The following is a 17,289-nucleotide window of genomic DNA, read 5'->3' on the forward strand; positions in this document are numbered from 1 at the left end:
ACTATACCAAATAAGTAGAGACATCCTGTGAAAGACACTTTGATTAAAATGCATTTTCAAGGTTTTCCTAACACTTCTACAAACCTCATATTCTGTTGCTGTTATAAAAACTGGTAACCCAGCTGAAAGACTTAAATGTCTACTTGCAGCAGCACAGCCTTTTATTTTTTTACTTAGTGAGTAAGCAACAAGAAATAATCAGCTCTTAGACTGGTGTTTTTTTTTCCAGTGTGAATCTGGCAACATTGGCTCTAGGTTATGTCTCCTCATCAGTGCTGGTATGTTGTTGATTTACTAAATATTGGTGTTTTTCAGAATAAAATTAAAGTCACTCAGTTCCTAATGGCTTTTTATAGTTTTTATGACTGGAGAAGGGTGTTGGGTTACGTGTGTTCTGATAATGTAATGAACAGCTCCTCTCTTTTTGTTAGGCTGCAACCAAATGTGATAGCATGACACTGACTCCTGGCCCGTGGCTGGGTTTGCCAGCTGTTCCTGCAGTAACACTCTACAAACATGATGATCCTGCCTTGGTGAGCCTACTCACTGGGAGGTGGTAGGGAGGGGCTGATGCTCACTGGCTTTAGGGACAAAATAGAGAAAAGTAAGGGAAAAGTGAAAAATTGTCCTCAGTTCTATTTCTACTACATTAAAAATTTTTTCTGCTTATTCACGCTATGCATATGAAGAAATTTTATGGCATTTTATAACTGGGTCATATTCTGTCACTTAACTCTCAGAGTTTATTTAATCATTCTCCATTTGTGGACTTTCAGGGTGTTTGCAAATTTTTGTTACTGAAATAATGAGATAATGAATATCTTTTTACATTTCAAATTATTTCCCTAGAGTAGGTTTCTATTAGTAGAATTACTCAGTGGGAGTATTTTAAAGCTCCTGAACTGCATTGTCCAATAGGTTGTTAAGATGTTGTTTTTTAAAAATCAGAATTGTAGTTCTCAGTAACGATTGGTTAGAGTGATAGTGACATGCAAAGTAAGCTCTTAAGTGGTGCCTGTGAAGACAGCTTCTTTTTTTATTTATTTATTTTTTAATTTTTGACAGGCAGAGTGGATAGTGAGAGAGAAACAGAGAGAAAGGTCTTCCTTTGCCGTTGGTTCACCCTCCAATGGCCGCCGTGGTAGGCGCGCTGCGGCCGGCGCACCGCTCTGATCCGATGGCAGGAGCCAGGTGCTTCTCCTGGTCTCCCATGGGGGGTAGGGCCCAAGGACTTGGGCCATCCTCCACTGCACTCCCTGGCCACAGCAGAGAGCTGGCCTGGAAGAGGGGCAACCGGGACAGGATCGGTGCCCCGACCGGGACTAGAACCCGGTGTGCCGGCACCGCAAGGCGGAGGATTAGCCTAGTGAGCCACGGCGCCAGCACTGTGAAGTCAGCTTCTGAAGTCTTGCTCAGTGGATCATGGCCAGACCTTTGAGGACACAGAGCCTAGGAAGGGGCTCTCTGAGTGGCTGAGAGCCCCAGCTTTTCATCTGTGTTTATTTCCTTCTTTCCTTCCTTCCTTCTTACCTTCCTTCCTTCTTACCTACCTTCCTTCCTTCCTCCCTCCTTCCCTCCCTCCTTCCCTCCCTCCTAGGCCGGAGCCAGGAGCCAGAAACTCTATCCAGTCCCCCACATGGGTGTTAGGGACCCAAGTACTTGGGCCATCTTCTGCTACTTTTCCAGATGAATTATTAGTAGGGAGGTGGGTGGAAAATGGAGTTACCAGGACTTGAACCAGAACCCATATGGGATGCTGGTGTCACAGATGGAACCTTCATCTGCTGTGCTACAGCACTGGCCCTTCTATCTACATTTTCTTTCTGGCTTTGCCACTCCATGGTTGTGAACCCTTGGGCAAAGCAAAGTCTCTGAGCTAAGCTACCTAGAGTATTTCTTCATGGAGTTGTTGGAAGATCAAAAGAATGATGCAAGCCGAGTATGTAGCATAGGATCTGTCACAAACCAGGTGTTCAGTAAATGATGGCTAGTTAATTCTATTAGGAGAGTTCAATGACTGATGAATGAACCCATGTTTGCTTTTTTAGACTTTAGTTGCCGGTCTTACATCAAATAAGCCAGCAGATAAACTCCGTGCCCTGCCTCTGTGGTTATCTTTGCAATACTTGGGACTTGATGGGACTGTGGAAAGGATCAAGCATGCCTGTCAGTTGGTGAGTAGAAACCTGGAGTTCAGATGAGTCGCAAAGTTTCCTTGGCCAAAGCAGAGACAGACAAATGCTTGATTCTGTATGCTGTTTCCAGTCATTGTCTGGATCTGCTGCCTCATTAGCAGGCAGACTCATTGCCCTGCATGTATGTGTTGCTTGTTTAGAGTTCTGGGAGAGACTCTGGGATTCTCCCAGCATTTGTGTGCAGATGAAATCAGATTAACATGAAAGCCACTGTCCACATGGGCTGAGAAGAGAAGTCACAAGATGATTTGGAGGAGCAGATCAGGGGCATTGAACATTTGCTATAACCGACTGACTTTCCAGAGTGGGAGAATATGAAGGTTAAAGGTTACTTACAAGTAGCATGGATATTGTTAACCCAACTGACTTGGGTTCCCAAATTGCAGAGTTTTAGGGACAGTTCTAATTCTCTTTTAATTTGAGTTGTTTTAAGTATGAACAAGGTGGAATTATGCTATAGTTTAGTCTTAGTGCATTGGAACTGGGTAATTTACAAACAACAGAAATTGGTTACTTACAGGCTGGCAAGTCCAAGGTCAAGACACCAGCGGATTTGGTGTCTGGTGAAGGGCCATCCCTTGCAGATGGTGCCTCGTGTGTCCTCACATGGTGGAAGGGGTGGCCATGCTCCCTTCATGCTCCAGTCATATCCAAAGGCCCCACCTCTTTAATGCCATCACACTGGAGACTTGATTTCAACATTGGAATTTTGGGCAAGCACAAACATTCAGACCATACCACTTATAAAGCAAAAAAAAAAATTGGTCAGATTTGTACAGTGTGAGAGCTGAGCCCCTTCCTAAGGTCAGAAGCATGATGCCATATCTAGACATCTCCATTTTTTCACCTGTGAAAGAGAGATCGTAATAGAAGACTATTACAATTATTACAAGGACTTAATGAGTTCATCTCTTTTGAAGCTCTTATAGTGGTCCCTGATCTCACATGATAGGACTTGAAAAGGTTCGTGGAAAATGAAATTGAGGTAGATTTATCTTGGTGCCAGAATTTTTGAAATCCATATAAGTGGTTTTTGTTTTGTTATTGTTTATTTATCTGTTGTGCTGTGGTGGAGCAGGTAGAGCTGCCACCTGCAACATCAGCATCCCATATGGGCACCAGATCTAGTCCCGGCTGCTCCATTCCAGTCCAGCTCCCTGCTAATGCGCCTGGTAAAGCAGTGGAGGATGGTCCATATTCTTGGGCCCCTGCACCCATGTGGGAGACCCAGAAGAAGCTCCTGGATTTGCCTTGGTCCAGCCCTGGTGGTTGCGGCCATATGGGGAGTAAACCAGTGGATGGAAGACCTCTGTGTGTCTCTCCCTCTGTCACTTTACTTTTCAAATAAATAAATAAATATTTTAAAAAATATTTTCGAATAAATCTTTAAAAAATATTTGAAAGGCAGAGTGACAGAGAGGGAGAGACAGAGAGATCTTTTATCTACTGCTTTACTCCCCAGATGATTGCAACAGCTGGGGCTGGTCCAGGCCAAAGCCAGGAGCCCAGGACTTCATCAGTGTCTCCCATATGAAGTATTTGGGGCACCTTCAGTGCTTTCTGAGGTACATCAGCAGGGAGATGAATCAGAAACAGAGCAGCCAGGACTCACACTAGTATTCCCATGGGGGATGTTGGTGTCACAAGCTGAAGTTTAGCCTTTTAGCCTACTGTGAAAGGCAGAGCTAGAGAGGAGAGAGAGCGAGCAAGCGAGCTCCCCAAATGCCACAATGTTTTTGTATTGCCGTAGCAGTAGTCCTTAGGTTATGATGCTATTGGGATAGTTCATTTTTTACATTAAAAATAATTTCAAGGTTTACGTTTACAAAAGCCCCACTTTTTAAAAAAGATTTACTTATTTGAAAGGCAGAGTTAGAGAGTCAGAGGCAGAGAGAGAGGAGATCTTCGATTTGCTGGTTCACTACCCAAATGGCTGCAAAGGCTGGAGCTGTACCAATCGAAGCCAGGGTCTCCCACTCAGGGGCAGGGGCCCAAGGACTTGGGCCATCTTCTGCTGCTTTCCCAGACCATAGCAGAGAGCTGGTTCGGAAGTGGAGCAGCCAGAACTAGAACTGTACCCATATGGGATGCTGGCACTGCAGGCGGTGGCTTTACCTGCTACACCACAGCGCTGGCCCCAAGCCCCACATTTTTAAAAACAGTGCTCTCGTTGTTGACTCACATGTTGATTTGGTTCTTAGGAAAGGGAAATCTTCATTGCCATAGTAGCTTGGTCAGTTTAGAGAAGGTTTGGGCACTCAAGGAATTGAGTTTTTCAGTTCCCCTTGCCCTATAGAGTGCAGGAAAGCCATGATGGCATGAACTACTAAGCCTTGTGGTCTCCGCAGCTTTGGCATTTTGAATGATAACTTCATGTGTATCAGCTCCTCACAGCATCCCTGAAGACAGATGCTGTCATCCCCGTTTTATAGCTGAGGCAACTGAAGCGCACTCTGCGTTCAGTAACTCATTGAAGGACCTGACTAGTAAGCGGCAGATGAATTGCCTTACCCATGGTCCTGCTGGTGATACTGGTGAGAAATCCTGCCACAGCCAATGGCCTCAAACCCAATCCAGATCTCCCATGTGGAGTCACGGACCCAAGTTCTTGAGCTGTCACCTGCTGCCTCCTGGGGTGTGCATTAGCAGGAAACAGAAGCAGAGCTAGGACTTGAACCCAGGCACTTTGATATGAGATTTGGGCTGCCCTAGAGGCAACTTAACCACTGCACCCAATACCTGCTCTACTCTGACTAATTAGGTTAATGCAACAGATTCCCATGCCTCACTTAAACAGCTTTTCTTAAATCACTATGGTAACTTCTAAAAGTGAAAGATTGGGGAATATTTGCAGATGTTCAAATGTAAAAATTCATAGTCAAACTTAGAAATCACCAAGTTGCAGATGGCTTTGTCTGCCTGAGATCTTTGTTTGCAGAATGCAAAGATTCATGAAAACCACTGAGTCATTGAGTAATACATGAACTTTTTTTTTTGCCATTTGCAGAGTCAACGGTTGCAGGAAGGTTTGAAGAAAGTAAACCACATCAGAATCTTGGTATGGAAGATGTCATCCACTTAACTTCAACAATGCAAAATGGTTTTTTTGTCTAGAATTGAAACATGAATTTCAGTGGAAATATGGCAGCTCCAGTGAAATACCACATTCTTTGGGATGAATGTTTATGACCTAATTATGCAGTTAGCCTGAAGCCAAAAAATTTGTCCCACACAATGTTTAAATTCCTGTAGTGCTTTCATATAATCCATTCATTCTGTTAAGATGTGGACTTGCACAGAGATCTTAGAAACACCACTGACTTCACCAGCCTGAGGGCTGTATAACACCCATCTTCTTGAAATGAAAAACCGTCATGTGTCTCGGAGTGCTCTGCACTGCTTTTCTGAAACCTTCTGACACCAGATTTTCCGTTTGTACAAAGGGATTTTCTGTTAAAATGAATCTCTCAGAGATTACCCCCTAGGGATAATAACCAGACGAGGAAGTAAGGGTTGAGCAGTGCTCACAGCCAAGAGTGAGTGTCAGCTCCTGTTGGTTTGTCTCATGTTTATTTTCATCGTAGTGTTTAAGGAAATATATGGGTCAAATTCTGCTTTAAAAAGTTTTCGGACAATCCTTCAGGGTACAATTAAGTTGAATTAAGTTTTTGTTTTGTGTGTGTGTGTGTGTGTGTGTTTAAGATTTATTTTATTTATTTGAAAGAGTTAGAGAGGTAGAGCCAGAGAGAGAGGTCTTCCATCTGCTGGTTCACTCCCCAACTGGCTGCAACAGCCAGAGCTGAGCTGATCCAAAGCCAGGAGCCAGGAGCTTCTTCTGGGTCTCCCACCTGGGTGCAGGGGCCTCAGAACTTGGGCCATCTTCTGCTGCTTTCCCAGGCCATAGCAGAGAGCTGGACTGGAAGTGGAGCAGCTGGAATTTGAACCAGCACCCATATGGGATGCCGGTGCTGCAGGCCAGGGCTTTAACCTGCTGCACCACAGCACTAGCCCCTCAGTGAAGTTTGTTTGGAGTTCTAGTTAGTATAATTTCTTTTAAGCTTTATTTATTTGAAAGTCAGACTGGGGAGGAAGGGGAGATCTTCCATCCTGTGGTTCACTCCCCAGGTGCCCACAGCAGCCAGAGCTAGGCCTGGCTAAAACCAGGAGCCAGGAATTCCATCTGGTTCTCCCACATGGGTGGCAGTACTTGGGCCATCATTGTCATTGGCCCTTCAGCAGGAGGCTGAATCTGAAGCATGAAGTCGTCAAACCCTGCTTTCTAATATTGGATACAAGCATCCCAAGTGGCAGTTTAACCTGCTATCAGTGCCCACCCTATCTCTTATTTTAGAGCCTGGTTTGGTTTAGGGTAGTTGAGCCCCTCTGCATTGCCTCCTGAGCTGCTTGGAGCCAGTTGACCCGAGTTCTCCCTGGGAGAACCTTGACGTTAGAGGAGTCTGGAGACCTAGGTTCTGTTCTGAGCAGTGCCACGGTGTGGCCTTGTGACATTGAGTCATTCCCTTAGCCTCCTGAGCCCATGCACTCAGCTATCCAGCCAAGTTATGTTGGTTGGACTCCTGTTTGCAAACAGAGCTACGCATCAGGCATGCTAGGCCCGGGTGCCATTCCTGTCCCTGCCTTGCTGAGCCCACTCGGGTTCCTCCTCAGATCCTCTGTACTGCGCCTCCTCCTCCAACCAGAGGGATGCAGTGGTGCCCATCACCAGTTGTTTTGGAGCAGCTTTGTAAGGCCAAACGTGGACGGGCATGAACTCTGCTCCTGTGGCAGACACTGGGCATCTTGTGGCTGTCGGTTGTCCCCATCACCATGGCAGCTGCTGCTTGTGAAATGCTCCCTAGGTACCATGTGCAGCACTAAGTACTCACAGGTTTATTCCCTGTAACCCTCACAGCAGTCTCCTTTGTACATGCTGTTCCCGTTGCCTGGAAACACGTTCCCTCTCCTTGATTCTTCTTGTGACTGGTTTCTTACCTTTCAGATTTTACTTCAAGTATGACCTCTGGGAAAGGCCCTTCCTGACCCCTTTGGTCAGCCCCCTGCCATCCACCACTCTATTGCTGGGGTTTTTCCTTCCTCCTTACACTTCCTGCCATCTGAACCATACTACGTATTTGTTTGTTGTCTGTTTTTTCCCACAAAAGCGTTGGACAGGCTTTATGCAAAATCACCACTGTCCCTCCTTAAACTGCAAGAGCCTAGCTCTGAGAGTCGGGTGCAGGCCCTGTGCGTGTGCCCTCCCCCTGCAGCGCAGCTCGCTGTCGTCTCTCTGCTTCCTTCTCTCTGTGGATTCCTGTTTTTGTGAACTTTGTGAATCCAGCAATGACTTAAACTGGTTTTGATGATTGGTTCTATTTATTTATTTTTCTTTGACAGGCAGAGTTAGAGAGAGAGACAGAGAGAAAGGTCTTCCTTCTGTTGGTTCACCCCCCAAATGGCCACCACAGCCGGCGCACTGCACCAATCCGAAGCCAGGAGCCAGGTGCTTCCTCCTGGTCTCCCTTGCGGGTGCAGGGCCCAAACACTTGGGCCATCCTCCACTGCCTTCCCTTGCCACAGCAGAGAGCTGGCCTGGAAGAGGGGCAACCGGGACAAAATCCGGCGCCCCAAGCAGGACTAGAACCCGGGGTACCAGTGCTGCAGGCAGAGGATTAGCCTAGTGAGCTGCGGTGCCAGCCCAGTTCTATTTATTTTTTAAAGATTTATTTATTTGCAAATCAGAGTTACACACACAGAGAGAAAGAAAGAGAGAGAGAGGTGTTCCATCTGATGGTTCATTCTCCAGATAGCCGCAATGGCCAGAGCCGCGCCAATCTGGAGCCAGGAGCTTCTTCTGGGTCTCCCACATGGATGCGGGGGCCCCAGGACTTGGGTCATCTTCTGCTGCTTTCCCAGGCCATAGCAGAGAGCTGGATCTGAAGAGGAGCAGCCAGGACTAGAACCGGCGCCCATATGGGATGCCGGCGCTTCAGGCCAGAGTGTTAACCCGCTGTGCCACAGCACTGGCCCCAGTTGGTTCTGTGTAATCCAGTACTTCAGCATTAGCTCATTATAGCCAGCAGTTTGTGTGTTTAACCCTGGACCACATTTCTGTATTTCTTACGTATACCAAGTTTTGACACCCCCGAGTTCAAAGAAAGAAAAGGTGATCACAACTATACAGGTACTTAGAAGTCTTGGCACTCAAATCAGTCTTCCCTATCCTGAGGATAAGGGAACAACGGATGGGCTATTTTGTCACTTTTTTTATTCCTACTTGCTTTTACTGATCTTACTCCAAACTATAAATATTAGGCCTCTGTTCCTTTAAAAATACCAGTAGTTTTCTGTGAAGGAGATGATAAATGCGAAAGCACTTAGCACAGGAACTTGCTTCGTGAATAATGGGCAGATCTGAGTATAAATCTTGTTTCATCTGAGTCACATCCCCACAGTCTCGGAAAAGTGAGTGAGACAGATGTTGACCCAGCTACTGCCTGTCTTCCCCGGTCAGCGTCTCCTGGTGTGGCTCTCCAGATGAGTCACCACACTCAGGGCCTTGGAACACGGGTTTTGTGACTAGAATCCTAGTGCTGCGATTGTTGAATGCGTGGAGATCTTCTCCCCCTGCCAAATACCGCTGAGCCTGCTAAGGACACTGCGGCTCAGTGCACGCCTCGCCCCAGGGTGAAGCTAGGCCTCGAGTATGGAGAGCCTGAACTTAGTGCAGTGCACATCTTCATCTGTTAGGAAACCTGTTACTGAACTTCCAGTGTCTGCCACCTGTCTTGACCATAAGTACTAAATTTGTTTATAACATAGAGTTCTAGACTGTGGTTGTCTCCATCCCAGCAGGACTGTCTCCTGTTCTGAAAGTTGTACAAGGTGAGAGGAAAGTAGTCGTTCTCCTTCTTTTATTCCCTGTAAGTTGGGAAGTCCAGTAAACCCTCACGGATTGCTGAGCACTGGCTCTCCAGCACTGATTCTGGCTCTCCTTTGTGCTTAGCTTTTTTGAGCTGCAATGTCAGACCTTTATTGTGTCCACGGTGTTAGTTTCCTCCTGCCTCCATACGACTTAGTGTCAGGTGCTCATTATGTGATTCACAGCGTACTTCAATGGCTGGCTCATAGTTATATCTAAAAGTTTTACCTAACCCTTTATTTTCATTTCCATAGCAACTGAAATTAACCTTTGACCTTTCTAATGTGTTTATGGAACAGAGCATCTGTCCGGTCTTTTGCACACTCAGCGTTTCACCTTGTGGTTTTTGCGACTGAACGTTGCTTGGTAACACCAGGCCTCCACTTTTGCAGGTAGAAGATGAGCTCAGTTCTCCAGTGGTGGTGTTCAGATTCGTGCAAGAATTGTCAGGTGCAGGTAGGTGATTTTGTTGTCTTTTATCTGTTTTAGGGCTTTGAATGTGATTCCACTTTGAATCAAGTTAAATAGATAGTCCAAAATATCTTTATGGCTAAGATCTTCAGGCATTACTTCAGAAAAACTTCATAGTTTTCACAAGAACTTCAGTGCTAAGTGCCAAAGGACTCGGTGATTAAACCTGTGGTTGCTGAATGCCAATCCCTAGACTGGTGCGCAGGAATGGCTGAGAAAGTCACTTGAAGATAGACTCTTGGGCCCTACTCCGTAGGTATTTTGGTTCAGTAGGTTGGACCCAGGAATCTACTTTTAAAGAATGTGTCTAGGCCGGTGCTGTGGTGTAGTAGGCTAAGCCTCTGCATGCAGTGGCAGCATCCCATATGGGCACTGGTTCATGTCCCAGCTGCTCCTCTTCTGATCCAGCTCTCTGCTTATGGCGTGGGAAAACAGTGGAAGATGGCTCAAGTCCTTGGGATCCTGTACCACCCACAAGGGAGACCTGGAAGAAGCTCCTAGCTTTGGATCAGCTCAGCTCCAACCGTTGCAGCCATTTGGGGAGTGAACCAGCTGTCTCTCCCTCTCTCTGTATAACTCTGCTTCTCAAGTAAATAAGTAAAATCTTAAGAAAAACAATGTCCCTAAGGCTGGTGTTGTGGCAAAGTGGGTAAAGCCGCTGCCTGCAATGTTGACATCGCTTATGGATGCTGATTTGAGTCCCAGCTGCTTCACTTCAGATCCAGCTCCCTGCTAATGTGCCTGGGAAAAGTAGCAGAGAATGGCCCAAGGGCCTGCACCTGTGTGGGAGATGCCTGTGAAACTCCTGGCTTTGGCCTGGCCAAGCCCCTGCCATTGCAGCCGTTTGGGGAGCAAACAAGCAGGTGGAAGATCTTTATCTGTTCTTCCTAACTCTACCTTTCAAATAAATCTTAAAAAAAAAAAAAAAAAAAAAAGTCCAAGAATGTCCTCAACCTAGTCCAGGGCACAATTCTTTTTCACCTGGATGGTCAGAGTCTCCTCTTGGCCTCTGTCTGACTTCCATACAGTCTGTACACCCCATTCCAGAACCTTCTCCATGTGAAAGTGAGTGAACATTGCAAGTGGCAGCCACAGGTATTTCTTCTCCACCTGGACCCCTCCATATCTGCGCTGGAGTTGAGTACAGTCCAGGCGCTTCATTGCTGTGCCCGCCACGGCCAGCCCGTGTGTGCTGCCCTGCCTCTCTGATTGCCCCTCTAGCTCTCTGCTGCAGCTAGATTGGCGTGTGCGCCCCGGCGACACTGCTCCTTCCTCGTGCAAGGCCTCGGCACTTGCACATCCCTCTGCTTCAGACACACTTCCTCTCGCTCTCCTGACTGCCTCCTCACCACTGGGGTCCCCACTGCATGCCACCTCAGAGCGCCTCCCAGTCTGGCCTGTCTCGGGCCCTCTGCCATACTGTATGGAGCCCCTGCCTTCTCTCATGGCACTGACAGTGACACACGAGTGCAGTGATTTTATTTTCCTGAGGTTCTGCTTGCTAACTAGAATGTAACTTCCATGGTGACAGAGGCCTCCCCAGATTTCCATCCCAAGTGTCTGGCACAGGGCCTGGCCTCAGTGGGCACCAGACCACCTGCCGAGTGAGGGGGGTCTGGGGCCACCTGATAGAAAGCTTGCAGGCTCGGCCGGACCCTGCACAGTGCTCGCTCTTCCTCATGAGGACACATTTTTAAAACATAAAACTAGGACTAGCTTTGTGTGAGTGTATTCCAGTGTCCTATAGTTCCCGAGAGACAGACGTGGCGCTCAAGCCTTCCAGCAGGTGGACGTGGGTTCAGTGCCCTGTGAGACCTTCCCTGGGGGTGACGCCAGGCTCGGACAGCCGTGTGTTGCTGTTAGCCTGGTTTCTGGGAGCGAATCTCCTGTCTGTGTCTTGACCTCAGATCCAGTGTTTAAAGCTGTCCCAGTGCCCCGCATGGCACCTGCGGCTGCCGGCCGGGAGAGGCATTCCTGTGACGCGCTGAATCGCTGGGTAAGGATGGGCTCGGTTGTGTTTTCTTGAACATCTTGGGGCTGAGACAGCATGTGGTCCTGAAAAGGAAACCCCACCCACAGGGGAGGAAGGCACTAGACTCGCGCTGGGTCCTGCCGCGCCTCACGTACTGACTCCCCTCTGGCAAGGCCTCCTGGCATCGTTGCCTCAGCTTCCTTGTGGGAGCGTTCCTTGTCGCTGTGCGAGGCCGAGAGACGACCTGCGTGGAGAGCGAGGTCTGCAGAGCCCCTCTGAGCGCTGTCAGGTGCTCAAGGCCAAGTCCTCAGGGCACCTGCGACAGTCGGTTCCGGGAGCCTTTATGCTTTGGTAGCTCTTTTGACCCTGAAATGGTACCTCGGAGATTTTACCCTAAAGAGTATTATAAATGGTGTCAGGTGTTCACAGCGGTGTCCTAGCAGTTGTTGGATGTGAACAGCCAGACAGGCTTGGTGAATGAGCCCTGGAGCTCACCCACACCGTGGAGTTCACAACAGCCGTCACAGGCCGTGCAGCTGTGTGGTTACGGAGGGAAGTGGCTGTCTCGGATGCACTGGACAAGTGCAGGTCCCTGAGCTGTGTGCAGAAGCCACGCTTCATGACAAAACACCCCACCCCCAGTCCCCCAGGAGCAAAGCAGCTGGGGGAGCTCTCCGCCAGATGTCAGCAGTGGGGCCCCTGATCGGCGTGATACGGGTTTCAGTCTTCAGCTTACCTGTATTTCCTCTGTTTGTTTACAGTGAACTTGTACTTGCTAGCAAGAAAAAATATTCAGATATTCAGAAAAAGATCAGAGGAGACCTCTCTCTGAGAGCCTCTGGTGTGGGCGGAGTGCAGGAGGGAAGGGGGGGGTGCTGCCCCGCCCTGGAGGGCGCTCACCTCTGCTTTGCCCTGCAGCTGGGGGAGCAGCTGAAGCAGCTGGTGCCTGCCAGCGGCCTCACTGTCATGGATCTGGAAGCCGAGGGCGTGTGTGTGCGCTTCAGCCCCTTGATGACGGCGGCAGGTAACTGGTCTCGGTCGAGTCCCTCCCTTTTGCTCCATCTGTTACGTCCAGGCACATGGGTTGATAGCTTCCCCTGGTGATAGTCCCGTCTCCTGGAGCGTCTCGTCTTGGAAGGGCCGCTTCTTTACTTTGGTGCTAACTTTGGGAAGCCGAGCATTGCAGTGTCCTTCTCGTGCATAGAATGGGTCTCCCTGAAGTCCTTGGAGTTCCCGTGGTTTGCTGTCTTGTGCCCCTGGGTCTTTTCTTCCGATGGGTCTCACTCCTGGCTGCGCAGTAGAGCCCCTGTGGAGCTGTGAAAGCTCCCGTGGCTGGGCCACCACAGACTCTGCTTTCCCGGGTCTGCTGTGGGCCCGGACAGCTGCACTCGTAGCTTCCCTCAGGATTCTGAGTGTAGACATTGCAGACAGCAGTGTAGCCAAAGGAACGTGGTCTTTCACGACAGATTCCCGGCCCCGCGCCTCCTGGCAGGGATGTGAAGATTACGACAGGAGAAACGAGTTCTGGCACTCCATTGCACGGCAGCATGGCCACAGAGAACAGTAATCTCTGCATTTCAGAAAAGCTAGAAGAAAGGATTTTCGATGTTTTCCTCACAAAGAAATGATACGTGTTTATGGAGACATAGCTGCTGTCCCCAATTTGATTATTATGCATGTATCGGAACATGACACAGTACCCCATGCACGATTTTTATGTTTCCATTTTTTTTAAACACTGAAAAAAGAAGTAGTAAAGATTTGGTTGTGCTTTTTTTTGCATGACAGCTTAAAATTTTTCAGAAAATGTTTGGTGGTTTTTCATGACGTTTTCAACATTTTTGGAAAGATATTTTCTGAAAGACTTCAAAGTAGGAAAATGTGGTCATTTGTTCTGGAAAGAAAAAGCCATCATGGGGATTATCGGTAGCATCAGCCCAGCCTAGAGACTTGTCTGTAGAAAAATACTGTGAGACATAGATACACATACACACATGTGTAGACACAGGAATACTATGAGATACACACACACACACACACACATATACATGTTAATATAGACACAGGAATACTGTGTGATGCCTGAACTTTTGACCTTGCCGGGGTGGGCGAGGGAGCCTTGCCCTCTCATTGTTAGCCACCCCTTAAAGCAGTTCTCTGACGTGGTGAACGTTTTCAGTTCTAGGGACTCGGGGAGAGGACGTGGACCAGCTCGTGACCTGCATACAGAGCAAGCTGCCAGTCCTGACCTGCACACTGCAGCTTCGGGAAGAGTTCAAGCAGGAAGTGGAGGCGACAGCAGGCCTCCTATACGTCGACGACCCTAACTGGCCTGGTATCGGGGTTGTCAGGTAAAGTTGTGGCGTCTCGAGCAGAGTTCAAGGCTGTGCTGTATCAGGAATGTGGATGGGTTACTTTGTGCACCAGCTTAGAATGCGTGCAGTAGTAATACACTGGGCAGACAAACACTGAGCCCGGTTTTCTGGACACCAAAAACACAGTGGCAAAAGCACAGTGCAGGCAGTCGGGCCCCCACTGCCACTGCACTCAGTGAGGTCAGAGTGTCAGAGTGACTGCATGTGCCAACTCACAAGTTCCCAGGAGAGGATAAAGATGGGTGTGCAAGGGGACTTCATAGAGTTCACGGGAAACTGGAATTATAAATTGTAGCGGCCAGCATTGTGGCACAGCGAGTGAAGCTGCTCGTGGGGACACCGGCATCCCATATAAGCATCAGTTCAAGTCCCAGCTCCTTCACTTTTGATCTGTCTCCCCATTGATCGGCCTTGGAAGGCAATGGGTGATGGCCCAAGTGCTTGGACCCAGGCCATCCACATGGGAGACCTGGATGGAATCCCAGGTTCCTGGCTTCAGCCTGGCCCAACCCCCGCCATTATGGCCATTTGGGGAGTGAACCAGCAGATGGAAGTTCTCTGTGTAATTTTGCCTTTCGAATAAACAAATCTTTTTTAAGTTTATTTTAGTGCAAAAGATAGTTTGTTCACAATATGCATTCCCTTTAAGTAGAACTGTCACATTATCATATGGGGTAGATAGAGGATTACAAATCTGTAAGAAAAAGAGCCCGATTCCCAGGGAGCAGAAGCCCCACAGGGCTCCTCAGCGCCTGTGTGCCGCCCTCCTGTGGCTGAGTCCCCTCTGCTGTAAAGATGGGGCAAGTTGCCTTTTGAAAGAGATCTTCCAGTTCTCTCCCCAGGTATCCCCAGCAGCCAGGGCTGGGCCAGGCCAGAGGCAGGAGCCTGGACCCCCATGTGGGTGGCAGGGAGCTGAGTACCTGAGCCCACAAGTGCCTCCCAGGGTGCACTTCAGCTGAGCTCTCCTGCCTGCAGACCCAAGCGAGGCCAAACCCATGGCCCTTGTTGTTTTGAGGCCCCCTTGTGACAGCTCTGGGTTCCTGGGCCTGTGCCCTTTGCCTCACCCTGCATTCCTATTCATCTCTGCCAGGTTGCAGTCTACTTACGTGTAAACCTGTGTTTGGAGAGACATCTGATCTGCTGGACTAAAATGTCATTGCTTGATTCTGTTTCTAGGTATGAACACGCTAACGATGATAAGAGCAGTTTGAAATCTGATCCAGAGGGGGAAAAGATCCATGCTGGACTCCTGAAAAAGTTAAATGAACTGGAATCTGACCTGACATTTAAAATGGGTAAGCGCTGCTTCTGAGAGTCAGGTGTGAATTTGCAAAGGACGTCTTCTCATTGGCTGCGAGGAAATGTCTTTTATCTCTGCTGTAGTCCTGTTTTGGCGCAGTCCTTTCTAGGGAGCGAGCTCTCCCTCCTGGCTCTGTGCTTTGAGGGGCTCTCCCCCTCCTTTTCCTCATCCCGTGGACTCCGTGTCGCGTGACCATGTGATTGTGCAGAGCGGGCCTGTGCCTCCCAGTCCAGGACGTGAGGACCCAGCTTGTCTCTCCTGCAGGCCCTGAGTACAAAAGCATGAAGAGCTGCATTTACATCGGCATGGCGAGCGAGGACATCGAGGTTTCCGAACTCGTGGAGACCATTGCAGTTACAGCCCGGGAAACAGAGGAAAACTCAAGGGTCTGTGAGACTGACGGGTGCTTCCTTGCCTCTCTGGGCTTCTGCCTGTGCAGCTCGCTTGGGGCCACAGAGGAAGAAGCCGCTGTTGAATATCTGTTCGTTCATTCTTCGCCAACAAGCTTGTGAATGTCCCTAGTCAGTTAGGCACTGTGCCACACAGGCTAGACACAGTCCCCACCCACAGCGAACCCCTAAGCCAGTGGTGGACGGACACCTACAACCATGCCACGGGGTCGGTGCATGGCATTGCTGGGGTGGCCGGGCGCTCAGGTAGACATGTCACCTCTGCCTGGCAGGGCCAGGCTTCCTGAGGGGAGCGGGTCCTGACTGAGGGAGACAGGTGTTGGCCACTCCCAGGACTTGCCTGCCGCTCAGACCTGCTTGTCGGCCACTTGGCTTCAAGGACCTTCTGCAGACCAGACATTTGCTTCCTTAGAAACCACTGCAAAGGAAAGGGGACCCCAGTGAGTCTGGTCCACACCTGTCCCCTGGGTGAGGTGGGAAGAGAGAAGGAGGTCTGAAATGAGGCTGAGGAGTCGGCTTGCTCTTCTTTGGGTTTCTTCTAAAGCTGACTGCACGAAGATACTTTAAAAAGCTCGTGGAAACGAGAATTAAAAGGTGCTCTTATTGATGCAAAAAAATCTGAAATCCATGCATAGGTTCTTCAAAAAGTTCTTGGAAATGCATACCATGAAAAAACTATGCATGGTTTTAGAATTTTTTTGTACCAAAATAAACTTGTAATTCCATTTCTGCACAGACTTTGCATTCCTACTTCCTCCGCTGTGTCTCCAGAAACGTTGAGCAGGTGCCGCTTTTCCATCGCCACACATCCAGGCTCTCAGTCCCTGTGCGGCCGCTCACCACGCATGTGTGCCTGGTCTGCTGTGGCGTTCTGTCCTCTCCCGGTGGGCGTCCTGTTTCACTTTTACACTGGCAGTTAGATGTAGAACTCCGTCCTCTGACAGGCGGCCTTGCTGTGCTGATGGTTCTGGGCCCAGGCAGGAAGCTCAGACCGCTAACGCCTTTCTTGGCCTCAACACAGCTCCTGGAGAACATGACGGAAGTCGTCCGGAAAGGAATTCAGGAAGCTCAGATCCAGCTGCAGAAGGCAAACGAGGAGCGGCTTCTGGAAGAGGTGAGGCTGGCGCCGGGACCCCCGCTGGCAGCAGGCCGCGGGCCCAGCAGCAGCGTGGCCTGAGCGAGGGCTTTGTGTTGCAGGGGGTGTTGCGGCAGATCCCCGTGGTGGGCTCTGTGCTGAACTGGTTTTCTCCTGTGCAAGCTTCACAAAAGGGACGCACCTTTAACTTAACCGCAGGTAGGACCAAGCGCCTCTGCCCAGGTCTCGTTTCCCTGGACAGCTGTCACCAATGCCCTTGGCCAGCCCCCCTCCGGCCAGAAGCCCTTTACAGTCCCCTTCTTTACCACCGGGTGCTGTGCGCAGAACCTGAAGAGCCGAGCTTGTCGGCTCTGGGCTGCCTGCTCCCACCTGGAACCAGGGAGTTCAGAACAGATCCGTGTGCCCCCAGCAGCAGACTGCTCTGCCTTCAGTCCAGCGTGCGTGTCTGGGACACTTGGCTCAGGGTCACTGCTCTCCCTTCTGCCTCAGCACAGGGCTGCTCCTAAGAGGGGACAGGCGGAGATCAGCAGGTAGCACTGAGACCTTGTGCT

At 49.3% G+C, this 17,289-nt stretch overlaps 1 protein-coding gene across 2 annotated transcripts in view; it reads left to right on the forward strand.

The window, feature by feature from the left end:
• Positions 1 to 17,289, forward strand: part of PDXDC1 (pyridoxal dependent decarboxylase domain containing 1) — a 60,101-nt gene that overhangs the window by 38,833 nt on the left and 3,979 nt on the right. For both annotated transcript variants that reach the window (XM_062180305.1, XM_062180304.1), the window contains exons 10-21: positions 230 to 278; positions 432 to 533; positions 2,049 to 2,174; positions 5,203 to 5,253; positions 9,507 to 9,570; positions 11,493 to 11,581; positions 12,476 to 12,581; positions 13,737 to 13,908; positions 15,109 to 15,227; positions 15,497 to 15,618; positions 16,664 to 16,756; positions 16,840 to 16,936. In XM_062180305.1, coding sequence (XP_062036289.1) covers positions 230 to 278; positions 432 to 533; positions 2,049 to 2,174; positions 5,203 to 5,253; positions 9,507 to 9,570; positions 11,493 to 11,581; positions 12,476 to 12,581; positions 13,737 to 13,908; positions 15,109 to 15,227; positions 15,497 to 15,618; positions 16,664 to 16,756; positions 16,840 to 16,936 — 1,190 coding nt within the window. The remainder of the gene's footprint in view (positions 1 to 229; positions 279 to 431; positions 534 to 2,048; positions 2,175 to 5,202; positions 5,254 to 9,506; positions 9,571 to 11,492; positions 11,582 to 12,475; positions 12,582 to 13,736; positions 13,909 to 15,108; positions 15,228 to 15,496; positions 15,619 to 16,663; positions 16,757 to 16,839; positions 16,937 to 17,289) is intronic.

The sequence above is a fragment of the Lepus europaeus genome, chromosome 21 (genome assembly GCF_033115175.1).
Source record: "Lepus europaeus isolate LE1 chromosome 21, mLepTim1.pri, whole genome shotgun sequence".
NCBI classification, from domain to species: Eukaryota; Metazoa; Chordata; class Mammalia; order Lagomorpha; family Leporidae; genus Lepus; species Lepus europaeus.